This window comes from Salmo salar, chromosome 04, assembly GCF_965601325.2.
Source record: "Salmo salar chromosome 04, fSalSal1, whole genome shotgun sequence".
NCBI classification, from domain to species: Eukaryota; Metazoa; Chordata; class Actinopteri; order Salmoniformes; family Salmonidae; genus Salmo; species Salmo salar.
In genome coordinates, this window is record NC_138294.1 from 66,788,212 (window position 1) to 66,808,345 (window position 20,134).

Genomic DNA, 20,134 nt, shown 5'->3' on the forward strand with positions numbered 1-20,134 from the left:
GATGATCAATGGAAACAGGATGCATCTGAGCTCAATTTCGAGTCTCATAGCAAAGGGTCTGAATACTTATGTAAATAAGTTATTTCTGGTTTTTATTTGAAGTAAATTTGCTAAATTTGTGTTCCCTTTGTCATTATGGGGTATTGTGTGTAGATTGATGAGGAAATAAATGGATTTAATCCATTTTAGAATAAGGCTGTAACTTAACAAAATGTGTAAAAAGTCAAGATGTCTGAATACTTTCCGAATGCACTGTAGGTGCTAGTATGCTGGTGACCAGCCTTCGTTGTGTTTTTGCTGGTGCCTTCATTGTGTTTTCATATTTATTAAAGGTTTCTAAGCTGAAGTGTTTTGTTGACAATATAGACAGACATGTACTCGGCCAGTATACTAGACCAGCATGGACCGGCTTGGTCACCAGCATACCAGCATCAACAGCATGAGCTGGTATGTGTCCAAAACACAGCGAAGGCTGTGCACCAGTGTCCAAAACACAGCGAAGGCTGTGCACCAGTGTCCAAAACACAGCGAAGGCTGTGCACCAGTGTCCAAAACACAGCGAAGACTGTGCACCAGCAAAACCAGCTAGACCCTGAAGGTTAGACCAGCTTGACCAGCTAGACCATGCTGGTCAGACCAGGTTGACCAGCATCAGAAAAGCACTGACCAGCATACAGTAGACCAGCATAAAACCAGCATGGTCTAGCTTGAAATGTATGCTGGTCTATGCAGTTTTTTTCAGTAGTGTGGAGTGAAGTGACTGCCCTAATATATGTCTTTATTGTAAACAAAACACTTGAGCTTAGAGACCTTCAATAAATATAGTACTTTGGATAGAAAAAAAAATCCTGCGACAGCAAAATAAAGCAAGTGGAATTGCATAGATAAATCAAATCAAATTTTATTGGTCACATACACGTGTTTAGCAGATGTTATTGCGGGTGTAGAGAAATGCATGTGTAAAGTATTTTGGAAAAGCAACAAATATTGCAAACAATTCCATAATCTAGTAATCCCAATTTAACCTCTCACTACCACTCGAGACTAAATGAGGTAGAAGGGCAGAAACCCTCCTTGGATTCTTGACCCAGCCGACTAAGTGGAATGGAGTAGCTTTAATTACAACATACTGAGCATTTATTTTCTTCTTAGAAGTTCTCTCAGAGACGGAATGGATTGTGACAGCTCTCTAATCTGATGGTATCTGGAAGCGCACTGAGTGAGGAGATGAGGTCATGGTTCAACTGGACGACCGTCCATCAGCCCTCAAAGGACCCCATGTGGAGATAGTTAGAGTGTTGGGCAGAAGCCTCACTATAACCTTACTCATCGCTCCTTTCAGCTCATGATGACCTAACCAGTACCACCTCCATGGTTCTATTTTTAGCTGGTGAAAAATTCCATATAACACTCCGCCAACCTCTTAAAATTTGAAGCACGACAGAAAATGTTGTAAATTGAAGAGGCTCTTCAAAAGTGCGTTGTCAGTATCCCCACCTGCTGTTACGACTGTGTTCAAAGCATGGGAAATTGCTTTAGTAAATATCATGCAATTTGGAGAGTATAGAAAATAGCATTGGAGAACCAGTATATTAACCTTTTGACAGATTAACTTTCTTTACTTAAGGCCCCTCATGATTGAAATCTGTCTAAGATTGTCAGTGCATTATGCAATAACAAATGAGTCAAATAGACATTCAATATATCTTGTCTTGCACTGTATGAAGACTAGGGAGTTAGTTTACAGATTTTCTAAGAGAAAAAGAATGTCTGTATTTTATAAGATAAATCAAACTGTAGCAAGATCCTACCATCTGTCTACAGCATTTGGAGTGAGACATTGTGGGATTTGGGATGAAATTACCATCTCAAAGTTTAAGGTGTTGCAGTTCAGTAGTTGTGCCTCTGTCTTACCTGCCCTTTTCTTTTGTTGTCTTCTCTCTCTCTCCCTGTAGGCTTGACTCCTTCTAGAAGCCCCAATGGAGCAGGATGTGGAAAGTCCGGCAGTCACCACCCGAAAGCCCAAGCTACCCAAGCAGGCTCGCGAGGACCTGCCCAAGCAGCTGGTAGACCAGGTGCGGGCAAAGAGGAAGATCCAGAGGTACGTCCGTAAGGACGGCAAATGTAATGTCCACCATGGCAACGTCCAGGAGACCTATCGCTACTTGACAGACATCTTCACCACACTGGTGGACCTCAAGTGGAGGTTCAACCTCTTCATCTTCGTCTTGGTGTACACAGTGACGTGGCTCTTATTTGGCTTCGCATGGTGGCTCATCGCCTATGTCCGTGGCGACCTGGAACACATAGGGGACAACCAGTGGACTCCCTGTGTCAATAATCTCAACGGTTTTGTCTCAGCCTTTCTCTTCTCCATAGAGACAGAGACAACCATAGGGTACGGCTATAGGGTTATAACAGACCAATGCCCAGAGGGGATCCTTCTGCTGTTGATTCAGTCGGTGCTGGGGTCCATAGTTAATGCCTTCATGGTGGGCTGCATGTTTGTCAAGATCTCGCAGCCCAAGAAGCGGGCAGAAACATTAGTGTTCTCCACCAGCGCTGTCATCTCCGTAAGGGATGGCCGGCTGTGTCTGATGTTCAGGGTAGGGGACCTTCGGAACTCGCACATCGTAGAGGCCTCAATCAGGGCCAAGCTGATCAAGTCCAAGCAGACCAAGGAAGGGGAGTTCATACCCCTCAACCAGACAGACATGAATGTGGGTTATGACACGGGGGATGACAGGCTCTTCCTGGTGTCCCCGCTCATCATCTGCCATGAAATCAATCAGAACAGCCCCTTCTGGGAGATCTCCCAGGCCGACCTTGACAAAGAGGACCTGGAGATTGTGGTCATTCTGGAGGGCATGGTGGAGGCTACAGGTAAGCAGCATCAAACATATAAATTACAGGTTTAATTCATCAACTTTTCCTTCTCTTTGTTTCCTAATCACAGATTCCACTGAAATTCAAACTGTCAAACTGAAACTCTAAACTGAAATGTTGCTCCAGTTTAATAATACATATTTAATTTGTGTGTGGGTGTTGTATTAACTCTGACAATTATAGTAATTATAGCAATTTCATACAGTAGCAAAGTCCATATGCTCATCATCCCGTTACATGTTACCTGTGATTTGCATTAGCAGTTAATGGTTTATTCAGAAGTGAACAAGGATGTTTCATCTCTTATCATTATAATGCATTCATATGTGCTTGTCTCCTCTCCTTGTCTTTTTTTACCTTGTTTTCCACTGAGGTTTGAGAGGGAGTCATTGAAAGGGATGAGGGAAAACAGACGAGGCGATATAATTCAATGAATCTAGATTCAGCCCTTGTGTGCACCATGGTGTTGCCCCACAGCCTTTTGTTAGGTTATGGGCTGCACAATAGGCTTATTGTGGGGGAGATGCAAATAAGATCAGATTTCATTACCAATAGGAAAAGGCAGGTGCATCCCTGGTTGTGTAACCACATGGACCATTGAAAACACTGTCTGCAGACACCTTTGCCTGATTACACAAGCAGTAAAGAGGCCATAGTCTTCAGTGTGGAATAAAACGGAGGCACAGTGCAGCCAGGTGTGCACACAGGTTACAGATAGCACACATGTATTACCTTTAGCACTGATATGAAAACACACACACTATTTGACACAAGCTTACTCACGGTATCCATTGTGAGGCGAATAAGACCTGTATGTTTTTTGTGCTTCAAATTGCTGGTTAGTTTGTTGGTTAGTCTAGCTTTACTGCATTCGATTTGGCTTGACCTCAGTGCATCTCCATGTGTTACTGAAATCAAATGCACTGCCCTATCCAGAATTCCAGACTAATTACTTCCAGTCCAAATACCAGATTTATTGTGCATCTTGCTAGCAGACAATACCCCAAAAATATTTGAAGGTTATGTTTACCAGTCTCCTTGAATCTCACTCAGACAAAACAAAACCTTCCGAGACAACTTGGAAGCAAGACATGGTTGTCAGAAGGAAAAGGATAAACACAAACAGGCATTTCCATAAATTAAAACACTGTTTCAAAGAAGTTTCAGCGAGGATTTTCTAAGGCTCTTTTTGGAGGTGGCAGAAAAGCAGCCAAGTGACTTAGTGGGGTGAGAAGCAGGTCTCCACACCTGGTTCACACCGGAACCTAACAGGGCAGCCCTAAAGAAGGTGAGACATGACCGAATTTGGCAGCTCGTCAGAAGCTGTGCACACACGTTACAAAATACAGGACCTTGTTAAAAAATGCTGCCAACAAAATGCCAACACTAAGGACATTTCAGGATGTTTTCTGGAACAATACTTCTGTATATGGCTTCCTTGAAACTGGTTCTATACGGACCTAAGAGTTCAATAAATGCAGGGTGTTGGCGTGTGAATGAGCTTGTATGATTTGCACAAAGACAATTTAAATGAAAAGTATGGTTTGTTTGTTGCATAGTGTTCTATTTTTCATCGCACAGGGTGCAGTGAGAGTTTGTCTGGCCTTGAGCTGTAATATAAGAAATCATTACACTGTAGTTTCTGGGCTGATACTGATATTTTAGAAATAACAGACAGAAAATCCTATGAAAATGGGAGCTCGAATGCATCCACTCATAACATGCCCATTAAAGGTTGGGTCAAAGAGTGAACTAGAAATGATCCTGCTATGAAACTGCTCTGAGAGATATCTGTCTCCCGCTTCTTGACTCATCCTGTAACTCTCTGGCTCTGTTCTGGAGGGCAGGCCAAACATATCAATCTCTTTCCTCCGTCTTTCCATTTTCTCCTTTTTTCTCTTTGTGGACGATATCAGCTGATACATGTAAATGAGCTCAAATGAGAGAAGCCTGCTGTTTTGAAAGGAGACGCCTCTTCACCTATTGCTCTGTTCTTTTTCAGTTGTCATTTTCTATTTGATTCAGCCAATATTGGTTTGAAGCATGTCAGCACTTTGATGATGTAGTGAAATAATATTTGATATATAGACTATATTATACACAGTGCCTTCGGAAAATATTCAGACCCATTGACTTCTTCCACATTTTTCTACGTTTCTGCCTTATTCTAAAATGGATTTAAAAAAACACTTTCCTCAGCAATCTACACACAATATTCCATACTGACAAAGCAAAAACAGGTTTTTAGACATTTTTGCAAATGTATTAAAGACAAAAAACAGAAATACCTTATTTACATAAGTATTCAGACCATTTGCTATGAGACTCGAAATTGAGCTCAGGTGCATCCTGTTTCCATTGATCATCCTTGAGATGTTTCTACAACTTGATTGGAGTCCACCTGTGGTCCATTCAATTGATTGGACATGATTTGGAAAGGCACATACCTGTCTAAATAAGGTCACACAGTTGACAGTGCATGTCAGAGCAAAAACCAAGCCATGAGGTCGAAGGAATTGTCCGTAGAGCTCCGAGACAGGATTGTGTCGAGGCACAGATCTGGGGAAGGGTACCAAAAAATCTTCCTAGAGCTGGCCGCCCGGCCAAACTGAGCAATCGGGGGAGAAGGAACTTGGTCAGGGAGGTGACCAAGAAACCGCTGGTCACTCTGACAGAGCTCCAGATTCCCTCTGTGGAGATGGGAGAACCTTCCAGAAGGACAACCATCTCTGCAACACTACACTAATTAAGCCTTTATGGTAGAGTGGACAGACGGAAGACACTCCTCAGTAAAAGGCACATGACAGCCCGCTTGGAGTTTGCCAATAGGCACCTAAAGGACTCTCAGACCATGAGAAATAAGATTCTCTGGTCTGATGAAACCAAGATTAAACTCTTGGCCTGAATTCCAAGTGTCACGTCTGGAGGAACCCTGGCACCATCCCTATGGTGAAGGATGGTGGTGGCAGCATCGTGCTGTGGAGATATTTTTCAGCAGCAGGGACTGGGAGACTAGTCACGATCGAGGCAAAAATCAACGGAGCAAATTACAGAGAGATCCTTGATGAAAACCGACTCCAGAGCGCTCAGGACCTCAGACTGGGGCAAAGGTTCACCTTCCAACAAGACAACGACCCTAAGCACACAGCCAAGATAACACAGGAGTGGCTTCGGGACAAGTCTCTGAATGTACTTGAATGGCCCAGCCAGAGCCCGGACTTAAACCCGATCGAAAATTTCTGCAGAGACCTTTAGAATACCTCTGCAGCACCGCTCCCCATCCAACCTGACAGAGCTTGAGAGGATCTGCAGAGAATAATGGGAAAAACTCCCCAAATACAGGCGTGCCAAGTTTGTAGTGTCATACGCAAGAATACTTGAGTCTGTAATTGCTGCCAAAAGTGTTTCAACAAAGTACTGAGTAAAGGATCTGAATACTTATGTAAATCTGATATTTCCGTTTTTATTTTTAATAAATTGGCAAAAATGTCTTAAAACCAGTTTTTGCTTTGCCATTATGGGGTATTGTCTGTAGATTGATAAGGGGAAAAAATGATTTAATCCATTTTATAATAGGACTGTAACCTAACAAAATGTGGAAAAGTCTGAATACTTTCTGAAGGCACTGTTTAACTAACATTAGACCCGTGATAAGACTATGCCATTAATATGATCAAAGTCTATTAAAACTGAATATCTGACTCCATTAAGAGGATTCATAGAGACTATAGTTGAGTTACAGGAATTGGCTATCAAGAAAGTTCTGAGAATTGTCTGTCAAAGGAAAATAAACTAAACAAAAATATAAATGCAACATGCAACAATTTCAAAGATTTTACTGAGATACAGTTCATTTAAGGAAATCAGTCAATTGAAATAAAGAAATTAGGCACTAATCTACGGATTTCACGACTGGGAATACAGATATGCATCTGTTGGTCACAGATACCTTTAAAAAAAGGTAGTGGCATGGATCAGAGAACTAGTCAGTATCTGGTGTGACTACCACTTGCCTCATGCAGCGTGTGACATCTCCTTCGTATAGAGTTGATCAGACTGTTGATTTGTGTCCTGTGGAATGTTGTCCCACTCCTCTTCAATGGCTGTGCGAAGCTGGATATTGGCGGAACTGGAACACACTGTCGTACACGTTGGATCCAGAGCATCCCAAACTTGCTCAATGGGTGACCTGTCTGGTGAGTATGCAGGCCATGGAAGAACTGGGACATTTTCAGCTTCCAGGAATTTTGTACAGATCCATGCAACATGGGGCCGTGCATTATCATGCTGAAACATGAGGTGATGGCGGTGGATGAATGGCACGACAATGGGCCTCAGGATATCATCATGGTATCTCTGTGCATTCAAATTGCCATCCATAAAATCCAATTGTGTTTGTTGTCCGTAGCTTATGCCTACCCATACCATAACCCCACCGCCAACATGGGGCTCTGTTCACAGCGTTGACATCAGCAAACCGCTCACCCACAAGACACCACACACACAGTGTGCCATCTGTCCGGTACAGTTAAAATCGGGATTCATCCGTGAAGAGCACACTTCTCTAGCGTCAGTGGCCATCAAAGGTGAGCATTTTCCCACTGAAGTCGGTTAAGACGCAGAACTGCAGTCAGGTCAAGACCCTGGCGAGGACGACGAGCATGCAGATTCCCTGAGACGGTTTATGCACGTGGTCTGCGGTTGTGAGGCCAAATTCTATAAAATGACGTTTCTGACAGTTTAAGCAGATATTCTTCAGTTGTGCAAACCCAGAGTTTCATCAGCTGTCCGGGTGGCTGGTCTCAGACGATCCTACAGGTAAAGAAATCAGATGTGGAGGTCCTGAGCTGCTGTGGTTACACATGGTCTGCGTTTGTGAGGCTGGTTGGACATACTGCCAAATTCTCTAAAACAATGTTAGAAGCAGCTTATGGTAGAGAAATTAACATTCAATTGTCTGGCAACAGATCTGGTGGACATTCTTGCAGTCAGCATTCCAATTGCATGCTCCCTCAGAACTTGAGACATCTGTGGTATTGTGTTGTGTGACTAAACTGCACATTTTAGAGTGGTCTTTTATTGTCCCCAGCACAAGGTGCACCTGTGTAATGATCATGTTGTTTAATCCGTTTCTTGATATGCCACACCTGTCAGGTGAATGGATTATCTTGGCAAAGGATAAATGCTCAGTAACAGGAATGTAAACGAATTGGTGCAAAAAATGTGCATACAGTGTTGAGATTCACTCTGAACGAATACAAGTTACCACAGAGATCATACGTCCATATAGATAGCATCAGAGTTCTCCTCAGGGGACAAGTTTCAGATCAATTCCAAACATGGATACAATAGAATCACTAACACACATTTCAATAGTCAGTCCGCTGGATGCTGTAAGAGAGAGAGAGGCATTTTGGCCTCTTCAAGGGCTGACAGGCCCTTAAGGTTTTTTCCCTTGTTTTTCTGGGACATTTGCCATGCAGACTCAGAGGTGACAGAGAGCACATAAGTTAGGGCCGAGCCTACAATGATAAAAGGCCAATACAATACTAATGTAATTGTGTGGGTTGTAAAATGTGAATTATCTTCTCTCTGAATAAAAAAAAACTTTTACAATTCATATTTTCCGCCTCTCTCATGCCTGTGGGCATTTACAACAAAAGGTTTCTCAGGAGATGATGAGAGGGGGGATCGTTGGAAGCAGTGGAAATTGCTTGATCATTCTAATCTCCCAATGGTCTTTATCAGCTGTTAATAAATACATTTACCCTCTTACTTGAGGACCCACAGTGTTGAGGAGTTGACTGATTGGATCTGGTGTTATCATTTAGATCCCAATATACTGCTGTTCATTGTTTCTTAACTGTTTAAAATGTCCAAGAGAGGAAGGCTTTGCTGGCTGGCTGACTTTGGAGGGGCAGTAAGCAGGCCCTAACACATCCCAGCTGATTTTGTTCTCTTATTTTTGGTACCTAGCATACCACATCTCTGGCATACCACTAGGGTAAAGACAAAGATATATAGATCAAATAAAGTGAGATTTGGTGTCAGAATGAACCAGTCCGATTTTTTAAGCTTTGTGCGTTTCAGTGAAAAGATATACGTAGCTGCAGCACAGGCCGTGGAAGGAAGTCAGATGGTAATCACTGACAGGAGCCAGTGATCACACTGTTTGATGAAGTGGCAGTTAAGCACATTTTGACTGGGTTTAATTAACATAAATCTGTTACAGTCTATGTTTCTCTGAGAGATTACCACAGCAACCAACATTGACTGTATGATCTATATTCATTCATAACATAATGATAGATTATAGCAGTGAAAAATACAATGGAAGCAACCAAATCAATTGGCTATTGGTCCTCAGAGTTGTGGCCTGACAGCTTTTATGGCATATTGAAGTAGCCGTGAACATTATTCTTTCGTTACTCCCCTTCTCAGCAAACATGGAAAGCACATGTACCACCACAAGCACTGCATTATAGCAATATCAGACGGATTATTCTGATAGGTTGGTTGATGTTTCTGGTTTGATTTTGTTGTACTCATAGTACATATGTTAAAGAAAGTTAGAATGAGATTATGTGTCTTCAGTGTCTCAGCAGCCATTCGGTCAAACAGTCACATTACTCTTCGGTCAGTGGATGGAGTGATGAGGTTGAAATAAAGAGTGTAGAGATGCAATAAAGAAGCAGGCTTCTGGTTTGCTGCATTTGGCCCTTTCCACTTCACTCAAATCAATACCAGTGGTAACTATCCCAGATTCACTATACCTCGGGTACCATTATCAACAGAGGTAATACTTTAGAGCAGGGCTCTGCATCACTTCTACCGTATCTGTATCAAAGAACAGTGAATATTTCGGTTAGACATGGAAAAAGAGCTGCAGACAAGGATAATTCCCCATCTTGTTGTTGGAACATGAAGAAAAGTCCCCCCTCCTCCCTCCTTCTGCTTCTATCTCCCTCTCTAAGCGACGGTGATGGTTTGTAAGGTTGCCATGGCAACTGCAGTTACTGTGTGCATGTGTGTGTGTGCAAGTGTGTGTTTGTGTGTGTGTCTGTGTGCGTGTGTGTGGGTGTGTGTGTAAGACAGACAGAGACAGAGAGTGTAAAGCTTGACTCTCTGTGAGCATACGAAGTGAGCAAGCAGGAAAGCCCACTGTGGTTATGTAAGCTCTATTATCTAAACAGCAGGCCACACCAGCCAATAGCTATCTGATTATTATTAGCTATTATGTTCCACCAATTCTGCTTGTGGGTAGTTGCTTTACTTTAGGCGAGAACTCTGTTCTTACAGAGGGAGATTTATTGTACGTAGGCGCACATGTTCTATTTTGATTGTTTTTAATATGGCCAGTACTTTAATATGGTGTTGCCATGTGGTACATGTTTGTCTCAAATTCTGTCATTTATACAGTCAGGTCTGTAATTATTGACACCCTTGAGAAGAGTTGAGCAAAAAAGACTGCATAAAGTAAGTAATACAAACACTGCTATATTGTATGCAAAAAAGGGGAAATTATATTATTTTATACTAGCAACTGTTCAGAGAAATATATTTTGTTTAACAAGTAATTAAAAAGATAGTGGTCAAAATTATTGGCACCCCTGTTTTCAATACTCTAGCACCCTCCCTTTGCGAAGGTAACGACACGGAGCCTTTTTCTACAATATTTTCTGATATTGAAGAATACATTGGGCATCCCGCCCATAGACTATTCCTCCATACATAATCTTTCCAGATCCTTGATATCTTTTATCTGCCCTCTTCAATTCAAACCACAAGTTTTCAATGGGGTTCAAGTCCGGAGACTTGCAAAATGTTGATTTTGTGATCAATTAACAATTTATTTGTGGATTTTGACTAGTGCTTGGGGTTATTGTCTTGCTGGAATATTCCCTTGTGGCTAAGTGTCAGCTTCCTGGCAGAGGCAACTGGGTTTTTGGCTAAAATGTCCTGGTACTTGGTAAAGTTCAGGATGCCGTTGACTCTAACAAGGGCCCCAGGACCAGTGGAAGCAAAATAGCCCATAAGATCAAAGATCCTCAACCATATTTACAGTAGGTATGAGGTACTTTTCTGCATATGCTTCTGTTTTTCAACGCTAAATCACCTAGGTGTCGGGGGCAGAGGGCAGAGGGGGCACACTTTGTTTCATTGGATAATGACTGTTTGCGAGGGGCCAGGCTGCATGTGTAATTGTCCCGTTTGTAGTCTCTGATTAGCACCATTGTGAGTAATGTATATGAGGAGCCGGAGATGGAGAGAGGGAGATGCCAACTGAGTGGTTGATGGCAGACCACATAAGGTGCATATAATCAAACCCCAACATTGTCAGAAAAGGAGAGAGGAATGGAGGGAGGAGGACGGAAGGGGTTTTAGGTGTTGACTGACTGCCATTACTACTCTCTGGTATCACAGACCCAACATGCAACCAGTTTACTGTGTGTGTCCCTTTGCCCCAACACCTTGGTGGTTTGAGTGGATAGGGCGACAGTTTTTCTAATCTCTACATGTTAAACTAACTACAGGGGTCAGGCAGAGAACAGTCATTGTTTTGGGAAAGTTGAAAGTAGCTGATATTGTCTACATGCAGGTCAGATTTACCTAAATAGACAGACAGGTGCAACCACAGATTACATTTGAAACCATCAATTCACTCCCTTCCCCCTAATTTGAAGGTTCTACTAGACTACTAGAATATTGTGAGGCCAGACTCAATGTTTAATTATTTCTCCAGTGTGTTATTGTGGTAGTGGCAGTGGCCTGTATAGCATGGTCATCTGATGTCATTGCAGATGGATAGTGGGAGCGGTGCCTTGTCATTCAGCCCAGGGCATGTACAGACCGGAGCAGCAGTGGCGTGAAGGAGAATGTTTCGGGTGACAGGGGAGGGGTCGCAAGGTTGTGGAGGGCATGATGAGAAACAGGAACAGCTTGTGGCCATTTTCACGGCTGACCTGTTCTCTGTTATGAGGGCTGTGAATGTACAGTATGCAACACAAACACATACACACATGTAGCCACAGCAGGATGAGGAGACTGTGTGGTCATAGGCTATGTGTCCGCCAGACATTTATGTTCCAGGTTTGTCTTACTCATGTGCAGACGCACGCACACACACCCACACACACATAGAACAGCTCATGGTGTTTCTGGGAATAATTCTCTCCATATGGAATTAGGCCAACTAGTTATGCGATGCAATGAACTTGACTCAGTGTTAGGAATGAGGAAGAAGAGTTTGCTCCTCAGATGTGAGTCAGGACTTTAGAAGGGGGATTTCTCTTTCTACTCTCTCCCTCTGCATCACCAATGTCCTTATTAATTGTCATTGCCACAGTCCAAGTGGGAGTTAGTGTTCATTCAGGATAGGGTTTGAAGATAACCCCATTACCAGGCCTATCCATACTAAACATCAGTAGTAAGTTGGGGGGCTTTCCAGTTATAAAAGTCCTCCCTGACTTAACAGACAGACCCTTCTCTCTCTCACTGTCACCTTGCACTGACTTACAGTCATTTATTGGGAGATGTAAAGTGACTGCAGTCTGCTCCTGATTGATAACAGATGCAGTCTGCTCCTGATTGATAACAGATGCAGTCTGCTCCTGATTGATAACAGATGCAGTCTGCTCCTGATTGATAACAGATGCAGTCTGCTCCTGATTGATAACAGATGCAGTCTGCTCCTGATTGATAACAGATGCAGTCTGCTCCTGATTGATAACAGATGCAGTCTGCTCCTGATTGATAACAGATGCAGTCTGCTCCTGATTGATAACAGATGCAGTCTGAAACAGCTAGCTCAAAGACTCTCAGCCTCACAGATCTACCTGTTACCAAGTTGCCTGAATGAGACAACGTCAGTGTATAAATCTACCATTGCATCCCAGAAGGAAATCTGGCTGCATTTTCAATAGATACAGTATATACATTTTAATAGCATGTTGTGGTATGGATTAATGCTTTATTCAGTTTGTCTCCACTATCTGTCACCATTCGACAGTATATCTCTCTTTGGGAAGCTGAGCAGAGGTCCAAGAGACTGGTCTGCTGTAAAAATGAATTGTTCATGTTTCATTTGTATTATTTGTACACACATGATCGCCCGCTTGATAACGTATGAACCAGTTGAGCTATAGAAAAGGATTCAATTCAATAGCACCATTGGCAACATTTTAAGCTAGCTGTGGAGTGAGCTTACGTTATGTTCTTATCTCCGTTACACACGCACATGCGCCCACAAGCACAGACACACACAGACACGCACGCACACACGCACACGCACACACACACACAAGCACACACACACACATACAGTGCAATCGGCCCTGGCACTGGGGCGTGGGTTATATAAATGTGCTCAGCTAGGACTGTGTGTGGGTGTCTGCCTGCCTTTCTCTCCATTCACCTTTGGGCTGTTGCTGTTCGTTGAAATTCCTGCGTTTGAGCACGTCAGTGTTTTTCTCCTGTGTCTTGCTCAGGGGCCTCTCGGCTGTGAGACAGTAATCAGCCACTGAGGTACCTATCGACTGCACTGTGAGCCCCCTTTAATGATGTCTCAGTCTCAGGCCCCCATTCAAGGCTTCACATCCTCGGTAGCCCACTCCCCTGCCTGGTTTAGTTCAGGTTGTGTAAAGACACTGGGCCAGTGATTGGTAGAGTGTCAGGATCAGGAGGGGGCTTCCTGAAGCTGAGTAATTGCTGGGTCTGAGTAACACCTACAACAATTGCTGTACTCCACTCAATTTGTCTCTATCTTGGGCGGCTGGGCATTCTCAACCAGTTTATATGTATTTGAATTCACCCCTTGCATGTCTTCATTGAAGACATTATTAAACTGTTGTAGCGAGAGAAATGCATATGTTGCACTTTGTCAAATTGAATTTGAAGAAAGGCTCTGGACACTTTTGTCATTTAGGGTGCATGACAGGAACAACAGTTTGTAATGGTTTCCAAGCAGGATAATTATATAACTTCTCTCTTTTTGTCTGTGTCGTAGTTTGAGAGACCTGTGTGTGTTACACCTCACAGCAGCAGATTTTGTTCAACATCCATGCGTAGACATAGTTGCTGGAACCCTTATGGTATAGTACGCCATATTGTTTCTGCAGCGCACCAGCTGCTCGTTGGTGCTGCACATTTTCAGGATCATCTGCCAAATGGAACTGCAGTACGAGATGTACCAGCCCTCCCTCCACCACCATGATACAGACACAAACACACTCTTGATATAGTCCTTTATACCGTCTCTTCGCTTTACTCAATATCCTGTTGATGGCTGCGCTCCAGAGCACCAATTATTCTTGAATTGCATGTTCATTATGAATCCCCCATTGACCTCCCTCCACTTTTGATGCTATAATCTCAATAATTGTGCCATTCTGATGCCCTGCAGCATTAAACGTGTCAATGGGGCTGGTTAGCCATGACAACTATCTAAATTGGGACATTGCTTGTCATTCAGTGCCTGTTTAACGGTTTCTTATTAAGATGTCTTATGAAACCTGCCGGATAGGGAAATAAATGTAGGTCAAACGAGTCCACTCATCATTAAGTTATGAGAGGGCTAATCTATTAATGATTATAGGCTCTTCCTCTTGTGTAAGTAGTACTGTTTACATTTTTTCGTCCAATGTTTCAGAAGTTCCCTCCTTATCTTTTCCTGTAAAATGGGGAAAATATTTTTAATTGCCAACTTGAATTTTCTCTAATGAGGCAAGGAATTCAGAGACTTTCTAGAGTAATTTTTAACATATCATTATATTTGACCCAATAAATGATTAATTGAAGTAGTAGCCTGTTTTCCTTGAGAAATATAATAAATTATGGCTTCACTTAGCCTACACACAGAGCCTAGCAGCCATTCATTCTAATGAGTGACAATAAAATCTGGTCAAAGTGCTTTGGTTTGGTTTTGTGATTGTGAAAGATGACATACTGTAGCCTTGCAAATGCTCAGTAGTCAATTGTAAGACCTAAATCATGTTATTGTAATTCAGATCATGTTGGGGAATTTCAAATGAGCTGGCTTATCAACTTCCAAATGCAAAAAGGAAAGTGATGTTTTACCGACCACATGCACTAAGTACATAATAAGTACTTGGACAGCTGCTGCGCTTGTATTCCACTTGTATGTCTTCTGAATATACATGAGCAACGTAAGCTTTAACAAGCCAGCCGTACTACTGTCCACAGAACTTAGACTTAGAGTGCAGCCTTGCACGTGAATGATGAGGATATAAACGCTTACTGTATGTCTCTGGGGTACATTTACAGTGTACTGCTGCATCAAAGCTCAAGCCAGAGTCTGGTTAGTGTCTATGCTCATAATTAAGAGTTATTAATAGTCTCTGTACAGTATGTTCAATACATCAACCCTTCCTGAGTGTTGTGTGGACTGGATAGGGCTGGATATATTAATGAGTGCTCAGTTTTGAGTGTCCAACTGTATCAGCAATTAATAATTTACTTAATCCCAGCACATATGACCCTAGCCAGAGATCACTGATTGCTAACGCTTAACAATGTTTATTGACATGATAACCTGATATAACATTGTTGCTCATAAAGTGCCTGTATACCTGTGTGTGTCATTATCTTGTAATGACGCTGACATTAAATGAGTCATATCCACAACTAGACAGTGTTTTTGTCCGTCTCTAGAGGAGGCTAAGTGCCCTCTGCTCTCTGTCCCACAGGGATGACATGCCAGGCCAGGAGCTCGTACGTGACTAGCGAGATCAAGTGGGGCTACCGCTTCATGCCCGTGCTCACACTGGAGGATGGCTTCTACGAGGTGGACTACAACAGCTTCCACGACATCCATGAGACCAACACACCCAGCTGCAGTGCCAGAGAGCTGGCCGAGATGAATTGCCGCGCCCGCCTGCCCCTTACCTGGTCCGTGGCCAGCAAGCTCAGCCAGCAGGGGGTGCTGGAACCTGAAGGCCGCGAGAAGAAGAGTACTACTACCCTGGTAACCCAGGAGGAGGGGCTGGAGGAGCAGACAGAGAGGAATGGTGACATTGCTAACATAGAGAGCGAGTCCAAAGTGTAAAGGGGAGCGAGAGAACCTAGGGCCAGGGGGGCTGTGTGAACCGTACTGTGGCATCTCTTCTCATGACTGGCTGACCAGGTGAGCTGGTCCCAGGTTAGAGGTCAGGGGTCAGGGCCAGGGCAGAAAAGGGGACGGTCTAGCCCAAGGAGCCCTGCAACAAGGACAGCTTAGGCCCTCGTCGGGTCATTTACCTTCCAAAGATAGCTGGTAAACGACAATGGCTGGACTGGAAACCTCTGCGGGCAATTGCATGTTTTGAAAACTTTTTTGTTCTTCTTCAAAATACAAATTCCTATTATTATTATTATTATACATTTTTTTATTCAAAGATTAAAACCTATATAAAAGTATATATTCTAGGGCATTTGCATTTGTATTTTTTGTATGTAATATTTGTTTTGTTGCTGAAGTGTGAATATTTGACAGGAAGAGGTTTGATACTGATTCATTTAGACCAGGTCTGTACATATTCTATGCCTTATGTACGAAGCTTTCTTTACATTAGGGGTTTTCAGAAATATATAAGCATGTACAAAAACTGTAGTTAATTTATTCTATATTGTGTACATAAGAGAATAATGTTGATTGTAATAGGCAAGACAAAATAACTCTTAACAATTCTGTATGCAAGCCCTATAGACTATTAGACCAACGGCATCCTCACATCCTTGCCCACTTGGCAGAGAAGTGTTAGACCCTGACTGTGCATGTCCACTAAACATACCACCAAGAGGTAGTGGGAACTGTCGCCCATGACCCTCGAGTATCATCAGTCCAAGTCTCCCCTCCTTGAAGACCTTTATGTGCTCATAGGATAGGCTTGATGCAATACCCTTTAAGTTGGGAATGGAAGCTGGAAGCGAGAATGAACTGAAGGGAGTTGAACTAAGTTGCCCTTCGGAACCAAGTTGACGTCTGTGTGACCGTTTTCTCTCCATTTGTTTTGGCCGTATTTCTGTTGGTCATATAACTAAATATTCATATCAACAAATACCCAAATACTACTTTCAAATATGATTTAGGAATTTCTTCATTAGAAGATGACATGGTAACTAACATGTTGGGAATACAGGGCTTTCACATGACATCATCGCTGGAGAGTGTGGTGGAATCTCAGTCTTATATGGTAGTACTGTACCTCACAGTAAGGAGGAGGAAAATGACAGGAAGTATATGCTCATTTGTTCAGTAGTTGTCTGGCCACGAATCAAAGCTACGTTATGAAAGACTGACCATCAGAGGCTGTCGATGTACATTGTTAAAGCGTAATATTCCCTTACGGATGCCTATTATCTGAAACCCAGTATTATTGTAATGGTGTCTGTAACCAGCCAGGCCAGACATGAATGTAGGCAACTGTATGTCAGCTGAGGATATGGAGGTTGCCATGGGGATGAGGTGGTCTTGTTATGCCACAGACCACAGGCCAGAGTGAGTGTAGTGGATAGCCACCCAGTGGAAAGTTCCATGCAGGCCCTCTAGTTACTGGCATTGTAGGGGTTTCATGATATAATGATGGTATTACGTAGGGTCTCACTGATAGTATAACTGAGGCATTGTAAACATAGGTCTTGGAGGGTAGAGGGGCTGTCTCTATGGACACAGGCAGATGGACAATGCTTTCAATAAAGCTCCTATCGTCACTGACGAACATGCTCACTTTTCTAATATGAAGGAAAGGCTTCAATCTTTCAGTGTGTCTCTGAGGTGAATCCCACTGTCGTGTTTGGCCCGTAGCGGACAGATGAAGGCACACTGAGACAGTGTAAAGAAACCATGTGAGGGGAAGTTGGGGAGACAGTGTAAAGAAACCATGTGAGGGGAAGTTGGGGAGACAGTGTAAAGAAACCATGTGAGGGGAAGTTGGGGAGACAGTGTAAAGAAACCATGTGAGGGGAGGTTGGGGAGACAGTGTAAAGAAACCATGTGAGGGGAAGTTGGGGAGACAGTGTAAAGAAACCATGTGAGGGGAGGTTGGGGAGACAGTGTAAAGAAACCATGTGAGGGGAAGTTGGGGAGACAGTGTAAAGAAACCATGTGAGGGGAGGTTGGGGAGACAGTGTAAAGAAACCATGTGAGGGGAAGTTGGGGAGACAGTGTAAAGAAACCATGTGAGGGGAAGTTGGGGAGACAGTGTAAAGAAACCATGTGAGGGGAAGTTGGGGAGACAGTGTAAAGAAACCATGTGAGGGGAAGTTGGGGAGACAGTGTAAAGAAACCATGTGAGGGGAAGTTGGGGAGACAGTGTAAAGAAACCATGTGAGGGGAAGTTGGGGAGACAGTGTAAAGAAACCATGTGAGGGGAAGTTGTGTTTGGCCCGTAGCGGACAGATGAAGGCACACTGAGACAGTGTAAAGAAACCATGTGAGGGGAAGTTGGGGAGACAGTGTAAAGAAACCATGTGAGGGGAAGTTGTGTTTGGCCCGTAGCGGACAGATGAAGGCACACTGAGACAGTGTAAAGAAACCATGTGAGGGGAAGTTGTGTTTGGCCCGTAGCGGACAGATGAAGGCACACTGAGACAGTGTAAAGAAACCATGTGAGGGGAAGCTGGGGAGACAGTGTAAAGAAACCATGTGAGGGGAAGTTGTGTTTGGCCCGTAGCGGACAGATGAAGGCACACTGAGACAGTGTAAAGAAACCATGTGAGGGGAAGCTGGGGAGACAGTGTAAAGAAACCATGTGAGGGGAAGTTGTGTTTGGCCCGTAGCGGACAGATGAAGGCACACTGAGACAGTGTAAAGAAACCATGTGAGGGGAAGTTGTGTTTGGCCCGTAGCGGACAGATGAAGGCACACTGAGACAGTGTAAAGAAACCATGTGAGGGGAAGCTGGGGAACGCATTCAGACCTACTCTGACAACTTTAACAAAGTGCAGATCGAGGCTGTTATTTTTCTTCTTTTCACATATTTTGCCCACTTTATTTCTGCTGCAGAACTACTTTTCTAAAAGCAATTGATTTGTGTTTCTGGCAAAATGTTTGATTTGAAAACGAGCAGTGTAATATGACCTAACAATGTTATCACTTTACAACAGTGTGAAATGTCTTTACTGCGGAACGTTTTAGCTCTGCTTGTCACTGATAGCACACTTGTGTCAATGAAGAACATTTGGAAACACTTTACATTAAGTTGCCCTTATATGATGCAGTTAGTCTATAGCTATTTCAATTGTTTTTAATTGTGAACCATATTTGTTACAGGTGTAGTTACTGTGTAGTTATTGGTAATTACTCTGATGTTATAAAAAGGGTAGATATTTCACCTATGTGGTATTTAAGCAGCTTAATGTAAAGTGTTCGACATGCAGGCATCAACATGCACTTCATTTTACTTCTGTCCATCTCTGAACAAAGGCTGAACTAAACAGACATGTTTATTATATCGACTCCTTTATTTGACTGTATTTATTAATTTGTCGTTTTAATACCAATCATGGTTGTATTAAGTTGTAACTTTAACATGATTACAATCCAACATACTGGTTCATAAATCAACTTCAACAATACTTTAACCAATACTTATCTCACTCTCTTTTATTGATAAAAATCGTATTCTACCTTTTGTGTGGATTTAATGAAATTGAGAAATATATTCATACTCTGTGGTCAATATTGTGAGAATTATTCATTGAAAGGAGCAATCATATTCAATCTAAAGGGCACCATTTAAACCATGTGGTACAGTACAGGACCAATAAATGGTAGAGCTAGAGTTTAGGAAGACCCACTATTTTGGAATGGGGTGTGATTCTCAAACACTGAGGGTTGCCCAATGCAAAGTACACCAACCCATTATTTACGTAAATTACAACCAACCAGCACCCAAACCCCAAGAAGGGACTGCGTTTGCAAGCTCTGCTTCAGGGATGTGCCAAACAGCACAGCTAAGCAAAAGTCCAGTTCTTCCTAGACTGCTTGTTACTCAAGGTTCTCAACTCTCATGCCATGCAATTGATTTGAAGTATATAAAATGCTGACAGTAGGAAATTAATCTGTTTTGTCTCTCACAAAATTATCAGACTCAGAGTTGAGAAAGGCCACCAAAAGATACTGCAACAGCACAAAGTCGAGTCGATATTAATTTAACAAGACTTCTCATTAGCACTCTATACAGCTTGAAAAAGTACATAGTATACTGTAATTAAGGCTGGGTGTGGACTTAGATAGTTTAGCAGCATAACT

General features: G+C 42.8%; 1 protein-coding gene across 1 annotated transcript; it reads left to right on the top strand.

Moving 5' to 3' along the window:
- Positions 1-1,979: 1,979 nt before the first annotated feature.
- Positions 1,980-19,562, top strand: kcnj6 (potassium inwardly rectifying channel subfamily J member 6). The gene is made up of 2 exons (XM_014197143.3): positions 1,980-2,883; positions 15,591-19,562. Exons 1-2 carry the CDS (start codon positions 1,980-1,982, stop codon positions 15,947-15,949), a joined length of 1,263 nt encoding a protein of 420 aa, XP_014052618.1. The 3' UTR covers positions 15,950-19,562.
- Positions 19,563-20,134: the final 572 nt, after the last annotated feature.

Coding starts and splice junctions, on each gene's coding strand:
- kcnj6 (XM_014197143.3), top strand. CDS start 1,980: ATGGAGCAGGATGTGGAAAGTCCGGCAGTCACCACCCGAAAGCCCAAG. Junction 2,884..15,590: donor GGGCATGGTGGAGGCTACAG/GTAAGCAGCATC, acceptor TCTGTCCCACAG/GGATGACATGCCAGGCCAGG.